This window comes from Notamacropus eugenii, chromosome 7 (assembly GCF_028372415.1).
Source record: "Notamacropus eugenii isolate mMacEug1 chromosome 7, mMacEug1.pri_v2, whole genome shotgun sequence".
Classification (NCBI taxonomy): Eukaryota; Metazoa; Chordata; class Mammalia; order Diprotodontia; family Macropodidae; genus Notamacropus; species Notamacropus eugenii.
Genome location: NC_092878.1, coordinates 5,052,913 through 5,069,135, shown reverse-complemented (window position 1 = coordinate 5,069,135; position 16,223 = coordinate 5,052,913). Strand labels below are relative to the sequence as shown.

At 39.6% G+C, this 16,223-nt stretch overlaps 1 protein-coding gene and 1 long non-coding RNA gene across 4 annotated transcripts in view; one reads left to right on the top strand and one right to left on the bottom strand.

Annotated features, from left to right (window-relative positions):
• Positions 1 to 16,223, bottom strand: part of LOC140513522 (uncharacterized) — a 134,752-nt gene that overhangs the window by 54,249 nt on the left and 64,280 nt on the right. The gene's annotated exons all lie outside the window — the stretch shown is intronic.
• Positions 1 to 16,223, top strand: part of SLC12A1 (solute carrier family 12 member 1) — a 129,163-nt gene that overhangs the window by 87,177 nt on the left and 25,763 nt on the right. For all 3 annotated transcript variants that reach the window (XM_072623266.1, XM_072623265.1, XM_072623267.1), the window contains 2 exons: positions 1,491 to 1,573; positions 15,041 to 15,184. In XM_072623266.1, the coding sequence (XP_072479367.1) occupies positions 1,491 to 1,573; positions 15,041 to 15,184 (227 nt within the window). The remainder of the gene's footprint in view (positions 1 to 1,490; positions 1,574 to 15,040; positions 15,185 to 16,223) is intronic.

Sequence of the window (16,223 nt, the reverse complement as noted above, 5' to 3'; positions counted from 1 at the left end):
AGACAGATCAGTGACTTCTCTATCAGCTAAAGTCCCTGATAACTGCCTGACGACCCTGAGAGCCTAAGCAATTTGCCCATGGTCATACAACGAATACATTTCAAATGCAAGACTTGAACTCAGATCTTATTGACTCCAAAACTGGACCTCTAACCATTACAATATCCAGCCTCTCAGTCTCACCTGACAAATCTTTATTCAACAGAATAAACTAAAATCATTCCCTTGACTGAACCGCACTCCCCCAACTTCAAATCTGGGGGCCAGCGGGGCTTCAGTGATTGTTTCCCTGCTGCTCCTTTTGTTACCTGAGTACCTGACTTTTCATAATAGGCTAAGATCCTTTGCTTTTTTTCCTGCTGCCCAAGGGGAACAGGGAGTGTGGGGTGATTTTCTGAGTCATGCACTCTCCAGCAGAACCAGGGGTTGAATTTTCTCCGAGGTAAATTCCCACCCTGACTTTTCTTATCTTCCTGCAAACTTGGGTAGGTGCACAGACAAGCAGAGATCCCCCAGAACTTTTTACTCCTCCCCAGGGAGTAGACATAGATTCCTGAAAGAGAAAACAACACAGAATCCCACCAAACTATATCTCAGTAACCTCGTGAAACTGTCCTGCAGTTTCGTCAGTAGGCAGCTGTAACCTGGCAGCCAACACAGTTCCATTTATTGGTGCCCACTGCCATCTGGCAGTCAGCTGAAGTATGACAAGGCTGGGCTCAACAAACCATTTTGTCATGTTTAAGGGCCCTAGTGAGGACATCAAGCACCAGCTGACAATCTGAGACAGGGCAGAGCTTTGAAGCGACTGCTGAAGTCCCGCACTATGGCCACTGCTAGGATGCAGGGACAGGTGGCCAGGCAGACCGTTACAGACAGAGTCAGACAGAATTATAAAATGGCAGAGCTGGAAAGGGTATTAGAGATCCTCAGAATGAGGCCTTCATTTTAGAAAGGAGGAGACTGAGTTCAGAAGAGAGGCAAAATGGTTCATTCACTGTCACACGGAGGCTAAATGGTACAGCTGGTATCCAAGTGTCGATCTCATGATTCCCCATGCATTCTCTTCCCACAAGACATTATTTCTAAAGTACTTTCCAAGCTGAACGTTCTCTGATCTTAAATATAGGAACGCTTCCCCTCTCTTTTTTTTTGCTACCTTTTGGAGACCCAAGTTTCCATTTTTCCAAGACCTGACAATCCTATGACCAATCCAGTTTCTCACTGATTTTTATTGATTGACTAAATTGACTCCTAACGGACCCATTTGTCTCGAATGCTTGACATATCTAAGTCAGGAAAATAAGGGATAAGGCGAAATTTGGAAAAGGAATCATTCTTTCTTACCCATCTTTTCTAGGGCTTTTACCATGTCATTTTAAATCACTAGACGGTATTACTGTTTGTGAAACTTTATCAATGATAATTCTATCGGCTTGAAATGTCTCTTCTAGGATAAAACAATGATTTTATTTTGATTTTACTTTCAGTGATGCTTTCGACTTTGAGATTGGTGTGGTTATTGTCAGAATTAGCCAAGGGTTTGACATCTCTCAGGTGCTACAGGTACAAGGTAGGTATTAACGCATATTTGCTTCTTAGATGGAAAGTATATACAGACCTCCCCAAATAGCATTTTTCTCTGTTGACTTGTAACTGTAGCCCTGGTTCAGCTAAACGCTAGAAAATAAACAAAAATAAAATGTTCATCAGTTAAGAGAAAATGCCCCTCTACTGATGATTTCACCTTGGTTTCCTTATTCTTAAATGAGACCACTTATGTAAAATGGCCCATGTCAAGGCTAACTGTTGCTATCAAATACAAAAACAGAAGTTCTCTACTTGCGGTCCTGAGGCCTCCAAGGGATCCCAAGATAGACCGTAGGGAATCCATGAACTTAGATATAAGAAATATGGAGAAAACTACCTCAATATGATGTTTCCTTTGCAATTCTATGTATTTTATTTTATGCATTAAATACATTATTCTGAGGAGGGGTGTATAGGCTTCACTAGATTGCCAAAGGAGTCCATGACATAAAAAAAAAAAAAAAAAAAAAAAGGTTAAGAAACCCTGTAGTACTAGAGACATTCTAGCATAGTGAATACAAAGAGCCAGTCTCTGAATCAGGTTCTTCGTTCAAGTCTTCCTTCTGACATAGATAGCTCTGTACTCTGGACAAGTCGCTCACTACCTCTCACCTCCTCAAACAACTCTAAAAGACTGTACGTTGCTTTGTAGTTATTGATCTGCATAGGCAGAAGGGATTTCTTCGCTGGGAGTTCTCCACTCCAGTGAAATGACTGGGCCAGGTTCCCCAAAATAAATATAGACTAGACATAAAGAATAAAAAATTTCGATACTGCAAATCTATGATTTCAGTGTATGTATTCCTCCCACAGGGAGGGAACCTTCTGGTCCTTCCTGAGTTCAAATCTGACTTCAGACACTTCCTAGCTGTGTGACCCTGGACAAGTCACTTAACCCTGTTTGCCTCAGTTTCCTCGTCTGTAAAATCAGCTGGAGAAGAAAATGGCAAACCACTTTAACGTATTTGCCAAGAAAACCCCAAATGGGGTCATGAAGAATTAGACATGACTGAAATGTCTGAACAGCAGCAATGCTCCTTCCAGTAATATAAATGAAAACCTTTCTGTGCCTTAATTGATATGGTCTTCAAGAAGTTATTGCAAGGACAAAAATCCATTGCCCTGCAGCTGTAGGGGTGAGAACCTCTCTGAACTTAGGGAGGTTACTTGTCTAACAAGAGATATCTAACCTATCTTCTCTGCATACTCGGAGCCTTTCTAGGCTAAGAGGACCTGACAGATCATAAGGTCTACTGACATGGCTTTTGATAAGCCAGGATCTGCACCGTATCATAACCAAGTGTTAGAAGGGAACTTTAGCAGTAGAATTAAAATAATAACCATGGTAGCAATAACTAAATTGTAAAACAAGAATTGTTCAAAATAAACACCATCAGTTAAATAATCATCTAAAGTAATTTCTGAAGACTGTTTCATAAAACAGAGATTAATCCGTCTCTTGCAAGGAAAAAAACCAATTTTGTTTTATGAGTCCACAATTTGGTTTGCAGCTAATATGGAAATGGGCCAAGATTGATCACATTGTGAAACAGTCATCTGAAGAAGCAGATAGAAACACTAATTCTGATTTGTGACGGCTGCTTTTCACTGAAAATATGTTTTCCTTTTTATTCTTGAAGTACAAGCAAACATTTAATGCATAAAACAAAGACTCTGACCTCTGCAACTCAGTCCTATGATCTAAGACTGCATATCTTTTCTATTCAGAAGGGGAGGTAGGGAAAAAATACATGCCATTTTGGGTCCAGGTTCAATTTGCCTGTGGCAAATCTGTTCTGGACAAATTATTCCCATTATAGCAGAAGGGATCATAGGACCACAGATTTAGAGCTGAAAGGGAACTTGAAAGTCATAAGATCCAACTTTCTTATTTTATAGTTGAAGACACTGAAGTTGAGGTTAAGTAACTTATGAAGGGACACACAGCTAGCAAGCATCTGAAGTAGGACCTGAACACGGATTTTCCTGATTCTGAGCATAGCATTCTGCCCACTATACCACCTATTATTGAAGAACTTGTAAATATTCTGAATAAACTCCTAGGAAAAAAATATTAGCAATTGGGCATTGAGCAAATAAATTTAAAGTATATTGACTACATTATTCGTATCAATGCATCAAGGGTTTTCCAAAGCAAAACTGTGAGTAGATTCAAACCTGGACTGAACAGTTAATTAGACATAGTTTGCATATGAGAGGAAGGAAATGGAATAAGCACGTCTATAACATTTACTATTTGCCAAGCGCATTTTAGAAATATTCTCTCATTTTATTTCCCACAATGCTAGGAGGTAGGTGCTGTTACTGCCCCCACTTTACAGTTGAGGATACGGAGGCAAATAGAAATTAAGTGACTTGCCCCAAATCACACAGTATCGGCATCTGGACTTAAACTCAGGTCTTCTCTGACTCCAGGGCTAGTGCTCAGTCTACTCTAGCACCAGTTACTCTTGGTGTCCTCAGCTTCTATTCTACATTTCCTTTTTTCCCTTTCAGTACACTGGACCCAAGGACCTAAGGTGTTCAATCTCTCTCTCTCTCTCTCTCTCTCTCTCTCTCTCTCTCTCTCTCTCTCTCTCTCTCTCTCTCTCTCTGTCTCTGTCTCTCTGTCTCTGTCTCTCACTGTCTCTCTTTCTCTCTCTCTCTCTCTCTCTCTCTCTCTCTCTCTCTCTCTCCATCTCTCTTCCTCTCTCTCTTTGTCTCTGTCTCTACCTCTCTCTGTTTCTGCCTCTCTCTGTTTGTCTCTGTCTCTCTCTCTCTCTGTCTATGCCTCTCTCTGTCTGTGCCTCTCTGTGTTTGTCTCTGTCTCTCCCCTTTGTATGTCTCTCTGTCTCTGACTTTGTCTCTTTTTCTCTATATATATATTTCTGACTGTCTCTGTCTTTCTCTTCTTCTCTGTATTTCTTTATGTTTGTGTCTTTCTGTCTGTCTTTCTGTCTGTCTCCTCTCCTCACTATCCATCTTTCTCTGTCTTTCCTGTCACCAAGGGAAAACTATTCAATAAATTCATTAATTCACACACATCAAGGTCTTGTTGGGTTACTCCCCCTGGAACATTTTAAAAGAGTTCCTGGAGAGGATGATAATTAACACAAATTAAAAAAAACAAGTAATGGCATAATTTCAGTATCAATAAGGGAAATGTTTCTTGCTGCCCCTCGTAGACACATAAGATCTAGAGTCAGGATGCACTCCACAGATTATCTAACCCCAGCCTGTCCTTTTACAGATGAGAAAACTAAAACCCAGGCAAGTAAAGGAACTTACCCAAGGCACAGTGGTGCCACAACCGATGGCACAAGGGATAGATTACTAGGGCTCAAGTCAGGAAGACCTCATTTCAAATCCAGCCTCAGACACTAGTCTACTATTGTCAAGTACGTTTTACAACACACAGAGTAGAAATGAGATCTGAACCCAGGTCCTCTGACTTCAAGCCTGCAGCTTTTTCATCATGACCTAAAACAAAACCCCCTTGATAGTCCCCTACTATGCCTATGAAAGAAGCCAGTCTTGGCCTTGAAGAGCAAATGTAAATTAATTAAAGTAAAAAAAAAGTAGGCGAGTAGAGAGTGTGCTGTCCTGATTCAACCAATTTAATTCAAATATTTATCATGGGCCTACAATGTACAGGGCACTAGGAGGTGATTTTTGTTTTTGCTTTTTTTTGGAAGTTCAGACTTCTGCTAATTTCTTTGGTATATGGACCTCCCAAGGGGGAAATTCCTTCTACCAGTGCAGATGAGCTCTTTCCCTGCAACTCAAAGTCTTTGAGAGATGCTCCAGGCACTGAGAGGTTAAGAGAACTCTTCAGAGACTTGAACTCAGGTCTTCTTGATTCCCAGGCCAGTTTTCTATTAAGGATATAAGCTACCTCTCAAATAGAGGACAAAAATAAAAATAGCCTCTACCCTCAAAGAACTTCTAATCTATTAAGAAATACAGTATGAAAAGTGATAAGTAAATTTAAGATAATTTGAGGGAAGTCAAGGAGTCCTAGAGGTATAAGTAAGGAGGAAATGGATTCTAAGCATGGGGGACAGTCTCCAATGGCAAGGCGATGAGCTATTGAATGGTGAGCCCAAGGAACAGCTAACAAGGAAGTTTGGTTTTGACATAAAGCATGTAAAGGTGCAATCAGATTCTGGAGGGCTTTAAAGGCTAGGCTGAGGAGTTCATGTTTTATCTGAAAGGCAATGGGGAGTCACTGGAGATTTTTGAGTGGGAGAGTGACATAGTCAAGCTTGTGGTTTTATTCTGTCAATTGTAAAGAGGGTGAATTAGAAAGGGGACCAACTAGAAGCAGCGAGATGTATTCTGACACAACTGTAATAGTCCACATGAAAGGTGAAGAGGGTCTGCCATGTGAGTGGAAAGAAGGAGAGATGGGAAAGTAGAAATGTCAAGACTTGGCAGAGGATTGGATATAGGACACAAGGAATAGGGAAAAGCCAATCAAGAATGGATTCAAGGTAGGAAATAAGTCCCCTTGTTCTTGTATCTGACCTAACTTTTTCGGTACATGTGTGCCTATATTTACTAATCCACTTCCATCTTGAAAATTAGACTAGCATTTGATTTTGTTTAAGAAACATTCAGTAAGTGGCTGTTGGTTCAGGGTATCATCCTAGGAACTGCAGTAGGCATAGATTCTGAATTCAAGGAACTCACAATTAGATAAGAGACACAAGAAAAGATCACCAGTAATTCAAACTAGAATGTGGTACCTATGAGAAGTAAAGATAAAGTACTATGAGAGATATGAGAATGGGACTGAAGATGAAATTAAAATGTTCAAAGTCTCCATGATAATAGCTTGCATTTCATAGCACTTTACAATTCACAAAACACTTGGTAAGTATTTGCTTTGTACACTTCAAGCTAAAAGAGAGAGAGAGGGACGGAGAAAACATGAACGCCCCTCTTCCCACTATGTCCCTGATTGCCACAGAATGAACCATCAGTTTAGTTTCTGTAAGGTAATACAGTGAAAAAATATCACAGCATTTTTTAAACGAATCCCAGCACTGAACTACATCCCCTCTTAATTTCCCAAGGGATGTATATCCTATTTAAATCAACTTTGATATTTGAAATATTTCTGCTTCTTACTTGAGAAAAAGAAAGTACAGTCTGCTTCTAATGAAATAATTATAAGTACCAACTATGTAGGGTAAACAAAGAAGAAAGAAATACAAATATACATGACGAACATGAACAGAAATATAATGATAGAAATTAACTCTGAGTCACATTTCCATGCATTGTTTTGAAGTTTATGTAACTTATGATGCAAATCTTATATTAGGTTCTGAATTGGGGAAAATAATCTTGGGTTCCATTAGGTTATACTCTAATATAGGATTTAATAAGAGCCTGATAAATCTTAAGTATTACATTACAGTATGTTAATGATCATCATTATATCTTATCCAATCCAGGCCACGTAGAGTCATCACAGATTCTCATATAAAGAAAATATTAGCCATTTCAGAATACCCTTATACTGTAGTTAATAAAGTAGAGTCTCTGAATACAAATCTGCTTTATAGGTAATTTCCCAGTTAATGAAGATTGCTTCTATACCATGTCACAACCTAATATAATAGAAGCAACTCTTTTTTTTTAAGAAACAGATCAATGTTCATAACATACTAACCAGTCTCTTACCAGGGTTCATTCACCATTAATGGAGGCCACTTTCTCTTAATAAATTAATCCATTACCCTAAAAGAAAAATAATTCTCTTTTTTTCATTTTCCACTTCCCATGCGTGTTTGACAAAAATGTTCTACCTATGCAAATAGCCCAAATTGGACCAACAGTAAATAAATTACTGAACTGTGATTCACCATCTATTTTGGTCAAGAGTTGAGCATAAGCATGGCAAGATTTACGAGCATGATGGCAGCACATCGATGCTGCTGTATATGATCAAAGAGCTTTGCAAAATAAAGACAGATGGTGATGTAGTAAATAATGACTTGATTGTAAGGCAAGGACTGCAGGATTGCTGAGTGCACTTATCTTAACCAGACTTTATTCATATCAGCTTTTACAGTTCAGGGTTGATTGACCATGGAAAGAATCCAAGTTTATGATTAATAAAGAGATATCATTAAATAAGGATATAATTTCCCAAATAGTCTTTCGTGTCTGTCGTTCCTTCTGTAATCAGCCAAGTAGTGATTGTTTCATGTTTTCGGGGCGTAACACATACAGGAATTCACAGAATCAGCCTAGAAGATTTTAAAAACAAGAGTAGACCACACTGACAAGCAGGTGATGTGGCAGAGGAGGCAATAATTAGTCACCATATTGGGTTACCACTTGGTCAGTCCTATTCATTGCAGCCTAATCTAATCCTCCAAGCACTGAAATCAGTTCTACCATGGCTGCTTTGGCACTACATTTCATCTACAACCTCAGACCCAGGGTCCTTTGGAATTCATTAAATCTTTTCAAGGGACTAACCTCTAAGACTATTTGGGGGGATATGTGAAAAAATAAGATAGAATAGGGAGAGATTACTTTCAGTTGGGATGGGAGGAACCAAAGCAGAGAACATTTCATGGAGAAGGTAGTATGTAAGATGGGCAAAGGCCATCTTCAAAAGGAAAAAAAAATGAGGAGGAGAGGAGAGGGTCAAGCAGAGTAAATTCCAGGAATAAGAGATGGCCTCTGCAAATGTAAGAGGCAAAAAGAAGGTAAATAGCAAACAAAAGACAATTAATAGTCCATTTTAGCTGCATCGGATTTAAATTCAGAGGAAATGTGTTTGAATCCCAATTCTACAGCCATAGGCAAAAAAAAAAAAAAAAAAAGCCACAGGAAACTGGGCCCAGGCCTCAGTTTCCTCATAAAAACAATTATAATAACTCAACGCTTTAAAGTTTGCAAAGTGCTTTACGTATGATATCTCATTTGGTCCTTACAACAACCGTATGGAAAACTGGCTATTCTTATCCCTGTTTGATAGATAAAAAAAAATTGAGGCTAAGAGAGGTTAAAGTGACTTGAACAGAATCACATAGCTAATAAACGTCTGATGCAGGATCTGAACTCAGATTTTCCTGACCCTAGTTCTGTCATGTTATCTACTATATCCCTTATCTGCTTCGGTAAAATGAACGGGTTGTACAAGATGTCATTTGAGGTCCCTTCTAGCTCTAGGAAGAGAGAGGATTTGTGTCACAGAAGGCTAGAAAGGTAAGTTGGAGTCACTTCCATCTCGGCATTTTGCAATCTGCTCTGTCCTGGGTGGCTGTTCCTACAAAGCACTCAGTCAAAGAGTTGGAACAGTGCCCAGTTCTTCAGTCAGCCTGCCGACTCCATTACAAAGGAGGATCTTTTCTCCCTCACCCAGACTGGAGGAGAAAGTGCAAGGCATTTAGTGGCTGAATCACAGGGTGAACTGGGGCTGGGCCAACAGAGAAACTCTCAGGGCAACCCTCCCCCCCCACTCCGTTATTCAGAAGAAGCAGGCTCTATTGAGATCCCTGCAGCATCCTTGTTAATCCACAACTGACCTGTCCAAAAAGCCCAGTAAAGTAAGGCAGCCAAAGAATGCCCCCTAGTTTCATTATATGAATAGTGTGCCATTAACCAGGACACCGCTGAAAATGTCTGTGCATAGCCCATGTGTATCCACATCTATCTGTGTGGTCTTAAAAATATAAAAGTCAGAGGCTGTGGCTTTGGAGGAATTAACTGTGTTATATCAGGCGCCCAAGGATATTTCTGCTTATTTAATAATGAAGAAATGGAAATCAATTGACCAAAATTAAAATAATCCCAGTGAGGACCTCATGGGACTACACTGTTCTGAAAATTCTCCAATTTTTATTGTATAATAAAAACCAGTTCTGGAATTTGCATTAGTATGCTGCTGATGGCCTGTATTAGAACATCTTTCTTCAAGCACTTTTCAGGATTGAAAACGCTCTAATTCTTCCTACAGTCCAGTACGTTGGGTTACCACATGATCATGAAACCCTGTGACATCTGCCCAATGAAGGGGCACTGTTGTTGTTATTCAGTAGCGTCTGACTCCTTGCGACCTCATCTGGGTTGGTTTGTTTTTTGGCAAAGATTGGAGTGGTTGGCCATTTCCTTCTGCAGCTCATTTTACTGATGAGGCAATTGAGGCAAACAAGATTAAGTTACTGGCTTAGGGTCACAAAGCTAGTAAGTGTCTAAGACCAGATTTGAGCTCAGGTCTTGCTGACACCAGGTCCAATGCTCTATCCACAGCACCACCTAGCTGCCCAAAGAGCTAAAAGGATGGATTGTGATAGGTATTGACAGAGGAAGGGAGAGGGAAGCAAGCATTATTTTATACAGAGCCAAATCTAGGTAAGGCAACTACTTAGAGGATTTGCCCTAAGGTGCTTAATGTTGACTAGAGACTAGACCCATGATTCAACTAATATATGGCTAGGATATCCAAGTTGAGAAAATGCCCTTCACATAAAAAAGGACCACTTTGCAGCTAACAGTCTTAATGGATGCCTAGAGCCCTGAGAGTTTAAGTGTCTTGACTCCGAGGGCAGTTTTCAAGTCACGCTGCCTCTGAATTTAGAGAGTACTGACTGTTCTTGAAGGCCATTAGTAGCACAGAAACAACAGAGCTTACTTAGCACCTATCTCCCAAATGACATGCTGTGGTAAGCCTGTTCTCTGCCCCTGTCCGTCACCCCAAACTCCCACCCCTCAGTTGAGAATACCTTTCATATCCTTTGCCAGGTATACCAAAATTACCAGGTCCAGCTCTGATTGTAGAGAAATGGTGAAACTTGCCTGTAGTTGCATAATCATCATTAAAGTTTAAGAATCATGATCCCCTAATGTAATGCTATCTAGATCTAGGACTACCCTCATACGAGGGAGTACTGGGCAGTTCATATCTGATCTTTGATGCCAACAATCTTGCTTCCCTGATTTTCTGTGCCTACTGATCTCAAAGACCTTCTAGGCATTAGGTAAATCATATGAGTCATTTGACCTTAAATCTAATGCCATTGCAAAAGATTAATTGTTAAGCACTGGAAAAATGCCAGCAAATTCGGTGGAAATGTGGAATATACTCATCTGGGAGATCTGACCATTCTGAAAGTTAATGAGTACATAATTGATAAATCAAGAGAACACACAGCCTTGCTCTCTGGAGGAAAGAAGGTAACCACATTGGTGGAATTTTTGTCCATTACCCCACATTTCTGGCTATGTTTATTGGTTGTAGCCTTTCTATATCTTTGGAACCTACATGAAGGTCCCACAATAATAACATGTCAGAGATGATGAACTATCAACTTAAAATGACTATCAGTGTCACTAAATTTGAAAAGGCTTATCATGAGATGGTTGGCCATGAGGTAATGATTTTTTGTTCCCATCAGTTCATGAGGCATGAAGGAATAGTGTTCCACATATGTGGAGGGAGCACAAATTGATGAAATCATGGTGCTCTGGTTCTTTTGAAATGAGGCATATTGAAGTATGCATCTTTTCTTGGAAGATAGTAAGAAACTAAAATCTGAAGAAAATAGGTCTTTATAACTGACTATTAAGCAACAAGCATTTAGTAAGTACCCTCTAGGTACTAGGTGAGGTGCTAACATTACAAAAGAAAAAGGAAAATGAAATAAAATCTGCTCTCAAGAATGTCACATGTTATCAGGGAGACAATAGACATAAGTACCTATAAAGGTAAGTACATATAAAACATATGCAAGAGGCATACAAGGTACTTTTGGTTGGAAGGCTAGGTGGCAACTAGTGGATAGAATGCTAGGCCTAGAGTCAGGAAGACCTGAGTTCAAATTTGACCTCAGATACTTACTAGCTGTGTGATCCTAGGCAAGTCACTTAACCCTGCTTGCCTCAGTTTTCTTATCTTCAAAATGAGCTGGAGAACGAAATGGCAAACCACTCTGGTATCTTTCCCAAGAAAACCTCAAATGTGGGTCTCGAAGAGTTAGATATGACTGAAATGATTGAACAACAACAAGGAAATGGGGATCTAGAAAGATTCCTTTTATAGAAGGTGACATTTGAGCTAGGATTCTGGGGATTCTAAGAGTCAGACATGATGAGGGACTGATGGGAAATGGAATGGTATAAGTGAGGAACATCTAGAGGGCCAGTTTAGCTATACCATAGAGGGTGTTAAGAGTAGTAATGTTTTCCATGCCTAGAAAGCTAGATTGGAGTCAAGTTGAAAGGGGTTCTAAATGACGAGAAGAGGAGTTTGTATTTGATTCTAGGAAGTCTGAAGTTTATTGAGCTATTGAGTGATATGCTCAGACCTGATTTAGTAGTATCACATTGACAATGAGATTGAAGAGGAGAAAGACTTGTGGCAAGGAGACCAATTATGATGATCCTAATTAGAGTGGGGGATGTGTGACTGAAAAGAAAGGGACAGATGTAAGAAATGTGGTTGAGACAGATTCAACTAGATCTTACAACCAATTAGTCATGTAGGGTAAGGGAAAGTAAGGTCAAGAATAATTCTGAATAAGTGGAAGGATAGTAGCACCCTAAACATAAGAGGTAAATTCAGAAGAGAAGTAGTGGGCTTAGAATGAATTATATGGCTATATTGAGTTTGAGAGGCCTATAGAGTATCTAGTTGGAAATGTCCAGTAGATATTTGATGATGCAATACCGGAAGTCAGGAGAGAGAGAGACAGAGACAGAGACAGAGACAGACAGAGAGAGAGAGAGAGGAAAGTTCCTGGACAGGGTCTTGGAGTACATCCATTCATTTGGGGGTGCGATACGCCTGATGATCTAGCAAAGGAGAGAAAGAAGGAATGGTCATACTTGTAGAAGGAGAACCAAGAGAGAACAGCAGTGTCATGAAAAGTAGGCGGAGAGAGTTTCTCAGAGAAGATGACAGCCAACGGTGTCTAATAGCGTATTTGTTGTTGTTCAGTCATGTCTAAGTTTTCATGACCCTATTTGGGCTTTTCTCGGCAAAGACCCCGGAGGTGTTTGCCCTTTCCTTTTCCAGCTCATTTTATAGATGAGGAAACTGAAGCAAACAGGGTTAGGTGACTTGCTCAGTACTTACAACTAATGTCTGAAGCTAAATTTGAACTCACAAAGGGTCTCCTTGACTCCAGGCCCAACACCCCATCCACTGCACTAATCCTGAATAAAGGTCAAGAGAGATGAGGACTTAGGTCACTGAATATGGCAATTAAGAGATCATCGATAACTTTGGAGCAAGGGATTTCAGTTGAGTATGAGATCAAAAGACTTGCTGTTTCCCTTTCCTTCTATTTCCAAAGAAAAAGGAGAATATGAGAATGTACCATTACCATCACAGAGTATTCCGCTCTCAGAAGGAGCAATTGAGGGATGTTTTTCCCTAAGCAGTAAATTTTTGCCCAGGGCAGCTATAAATTATTATTTAGCTTGATGATCTTTAATTGCTGCATTTGGATTTCAATTTAATCCAGTAGTTAATCAGGATCTACTACATGCCTGGCACACTTCTGTGAGTTTATTGCTTTGTGTACCCTATTTCTTTCATCAGGTACTTTAGTCACTCGTAATGAAAAAGATACCACATGTCTCAGATTTGGAATGGATTGTTTTCAGGGCAGACTAAAAGGACTCCACATACACCTCCATTCACCACTCCAAAAAAAAAAAATCTGCATTGTTCCTCACAATATAAACAACTATTACTCTAATCTCAATAGTACTTCCATAATATTGTACACTGAAATATACATTACTTAAATGATCAGCCTGATGTATTTCCACTGCGTGTATGTATACATACACACCATTCAGAGAGAGGTTATCTTTCTCTGTTCTACGCAGTACCAGGGATTAGTATATTTAAATTCAAGACCCCCTAAAAACTGTCCAAAATGTCCCCTTAGCCCCTTTTCATTCTTTTGGCATTCACGATTACCAGTATGGACTGTCCAAGAGTAATCCCTCATCTTCACTATGAAACTAACATATATAGAGATACAATTGCATGTATGTATCTGTACATATATGTATATATGAGGATGCACATTGTATATAGATGCATAGCTATGTAATTAGGCAGATATACTTCCTGGCAAGTGAGGTACTACTCCTTCCTGGATGGCACTCACCCCTGGAATGAGGATATACTCACTCTTTCCCAACTCTTGCCTTCAGCTAGCCCTATATATTTGATCTTTGCTCTATGTTCTCTACCCTCCACTGAGGAGCTGAGAGATACCTTGAAAATGCTTAGGAAAGGTGATTCCTCTCAGGCTTTCTTAAGCCACCTAAGTCTACTTCATGACTCAAAGCCTTGCCAACACTAATGGTCCTGAGTCATCTCAATTTAGGTTTTCTCTGTTATTGAATAACTTATGAGTCAGTAATAAAATCAGAAGCCACAAGAACCCCTCTCTCATATGACTCAAGCCAAGGGGTAGGAGAATCCTCTCTCTACTGCCTCAACAATACAGACATAGAAAATCAACAATTAAGGATACAGGAATCAAAAGCAGTTAAGGTAACCTAATTTCTATCTACAGAAATCCAATTTTAAAAGAGCATACTTTTTTTACTTCAGCATACAAACAACTTAAAAGAGCAAAGAGCCATGGATTTAACAAACATTCTCCTGATGGGAGAAAATAGAGAAAGATTAAGCAAATGACACTGATGCCTGCCACCCACCTGAGTCTCCTTTTTATCTTGGCATTTACTCCAGCTGTGTCCACTTTCTCTCTCTCATATACATATATGCAAATATAGACAGATATATATACATATATAAATATGCATATACATACAGATAATTAATGTGTATGTATATATACATATAGAGGCATCATATAGACATATACATATACATATACATATACACTCATATATGAAAGCTAGTGAGGTCCAGTGAGTAGAGGCCTTGAAGACTTGGACTCAATTTATGCCTCTGACACGTAGTAATTGTTTGATCGTGAGCATTTCAGTCATTTTTCAGTCATGTCCAACTCTTTTGGATCTCATTTTGGGTTTTTCTTGGCACACACAGTGGAGTGGATGGTCATTTCCTTCTCTAGCTCATTTTGTAGATGAGGAAACTGAGGTAAACAAAGTTAAGTGATCTGCCTAGGGTCATAGAGCTAGGAAGTGTTTGAGGCTATATTTGAGCTAGGAAGATGAGTCTTCCTGACCCCAGGGCTGGCACTCTATCCACTGTGCCACCTAGCTGATCACAGCTACAGATATAGACATATACATACTCATACCACACATATGCACATACATACATGCGTATGTCCACACACACACATATGGAGAGTGAGAAAGAAATGTAAATCTACCTCATTTGCATGGATTTCATAAAACTACTATTACAAACTCTTTGATTCTGAGCTAAACAAGTGAGTAATTTTTTACTGGCTTTGTTTTCTTTTAACAGATGAATTGGAAAAATTAGAGCAAGAGAGACTGGCATTAGAAGCCACGATTAAAGATAATGAGAGTGAAGAAGGAAGTAAAGGTATCCGGGGACTGTTCAAAAAGGCTGGAAAGTTGAATATCACCAAGCAAATTCCCAAAAAAGGTAAGCTTTAAAATCTCCCCTTCCCGTTACCCAAAAAAAGGATAACATTTTCACTGCTGAACTATTCCAATTTTTAGCTGAATTTCAAAAATCAGGCCAGCTGCTAGTTTTTACTGACCTCAAGGTGCAGGGAGGATGATGGGAAGATGAAACAGGGTCAGAAGGATCAGGGACCAGCAGTTGGATCAAGGGTATAAAGAAGAAAATAGGTCTGAGAAATCTGGAGACTGATGGTCTCCACAGAGAATCTGCTAAGGATTTAGAGGTAAGTCCCTTTGGGGACTTTGTGTAATAAAGAGATGATTTAGTCTGAGAATCAGACACCTGAGTTCGCAATGATTCATAGACTATTAGAACTGGAAGAAGCCTGAGAGAGGTAACTGGAAAGTAAGAAGGTCAAACCACTCAGAGGTAACGTGATTTGCCCAAGGTTGACCTAGCTAGTTCGTAGCTGAGGTGGGGTTACAACCAGCTCTCCTGACTCCCAATCAAGACTCTCTCTGCCACACTGCAACACTGCTTGAGTAGGCTTAGGGATGTGAAGTGAAGGAGTATTGATCAACAGAGAAAGACGAAACTGGAAAGGAAAGAGAAATTTAAGAACCTAAGAGAGAAGGGACATAGCATCGTTCAAAAGCACTGTTGTTCAAAAAGCACTGGGCTTTTGAGTCAGGGAATCTGTTCCCCATCTCTGAACAATTATGAGGGACTAGGGAAATGAAGACCCAACAATCCAAAAAGCCCTTTCCTCCTCATTTTCAAAGAACTCCTTGGACACTATCCATGACTTCATAAGTATTTATTATTAAAGATTTTAAATCACTTTTATGTATAAGGTTTTTTTTTTACCAGATCTGTGATTTTTATTGATATATGGAACTCTCCATGTAGAAACTCCCTTTCCCAATGCTAAACTGAAACTAACCCTGAAACTTATTAGAACACTGCCTTGTTCAATGACGTCCACAGTCATAGTCAGTATGTGTCAGGCTTGAACCCAGTTTTCCCTGACTCTGAGGCTATCTATCTAGCTACTATA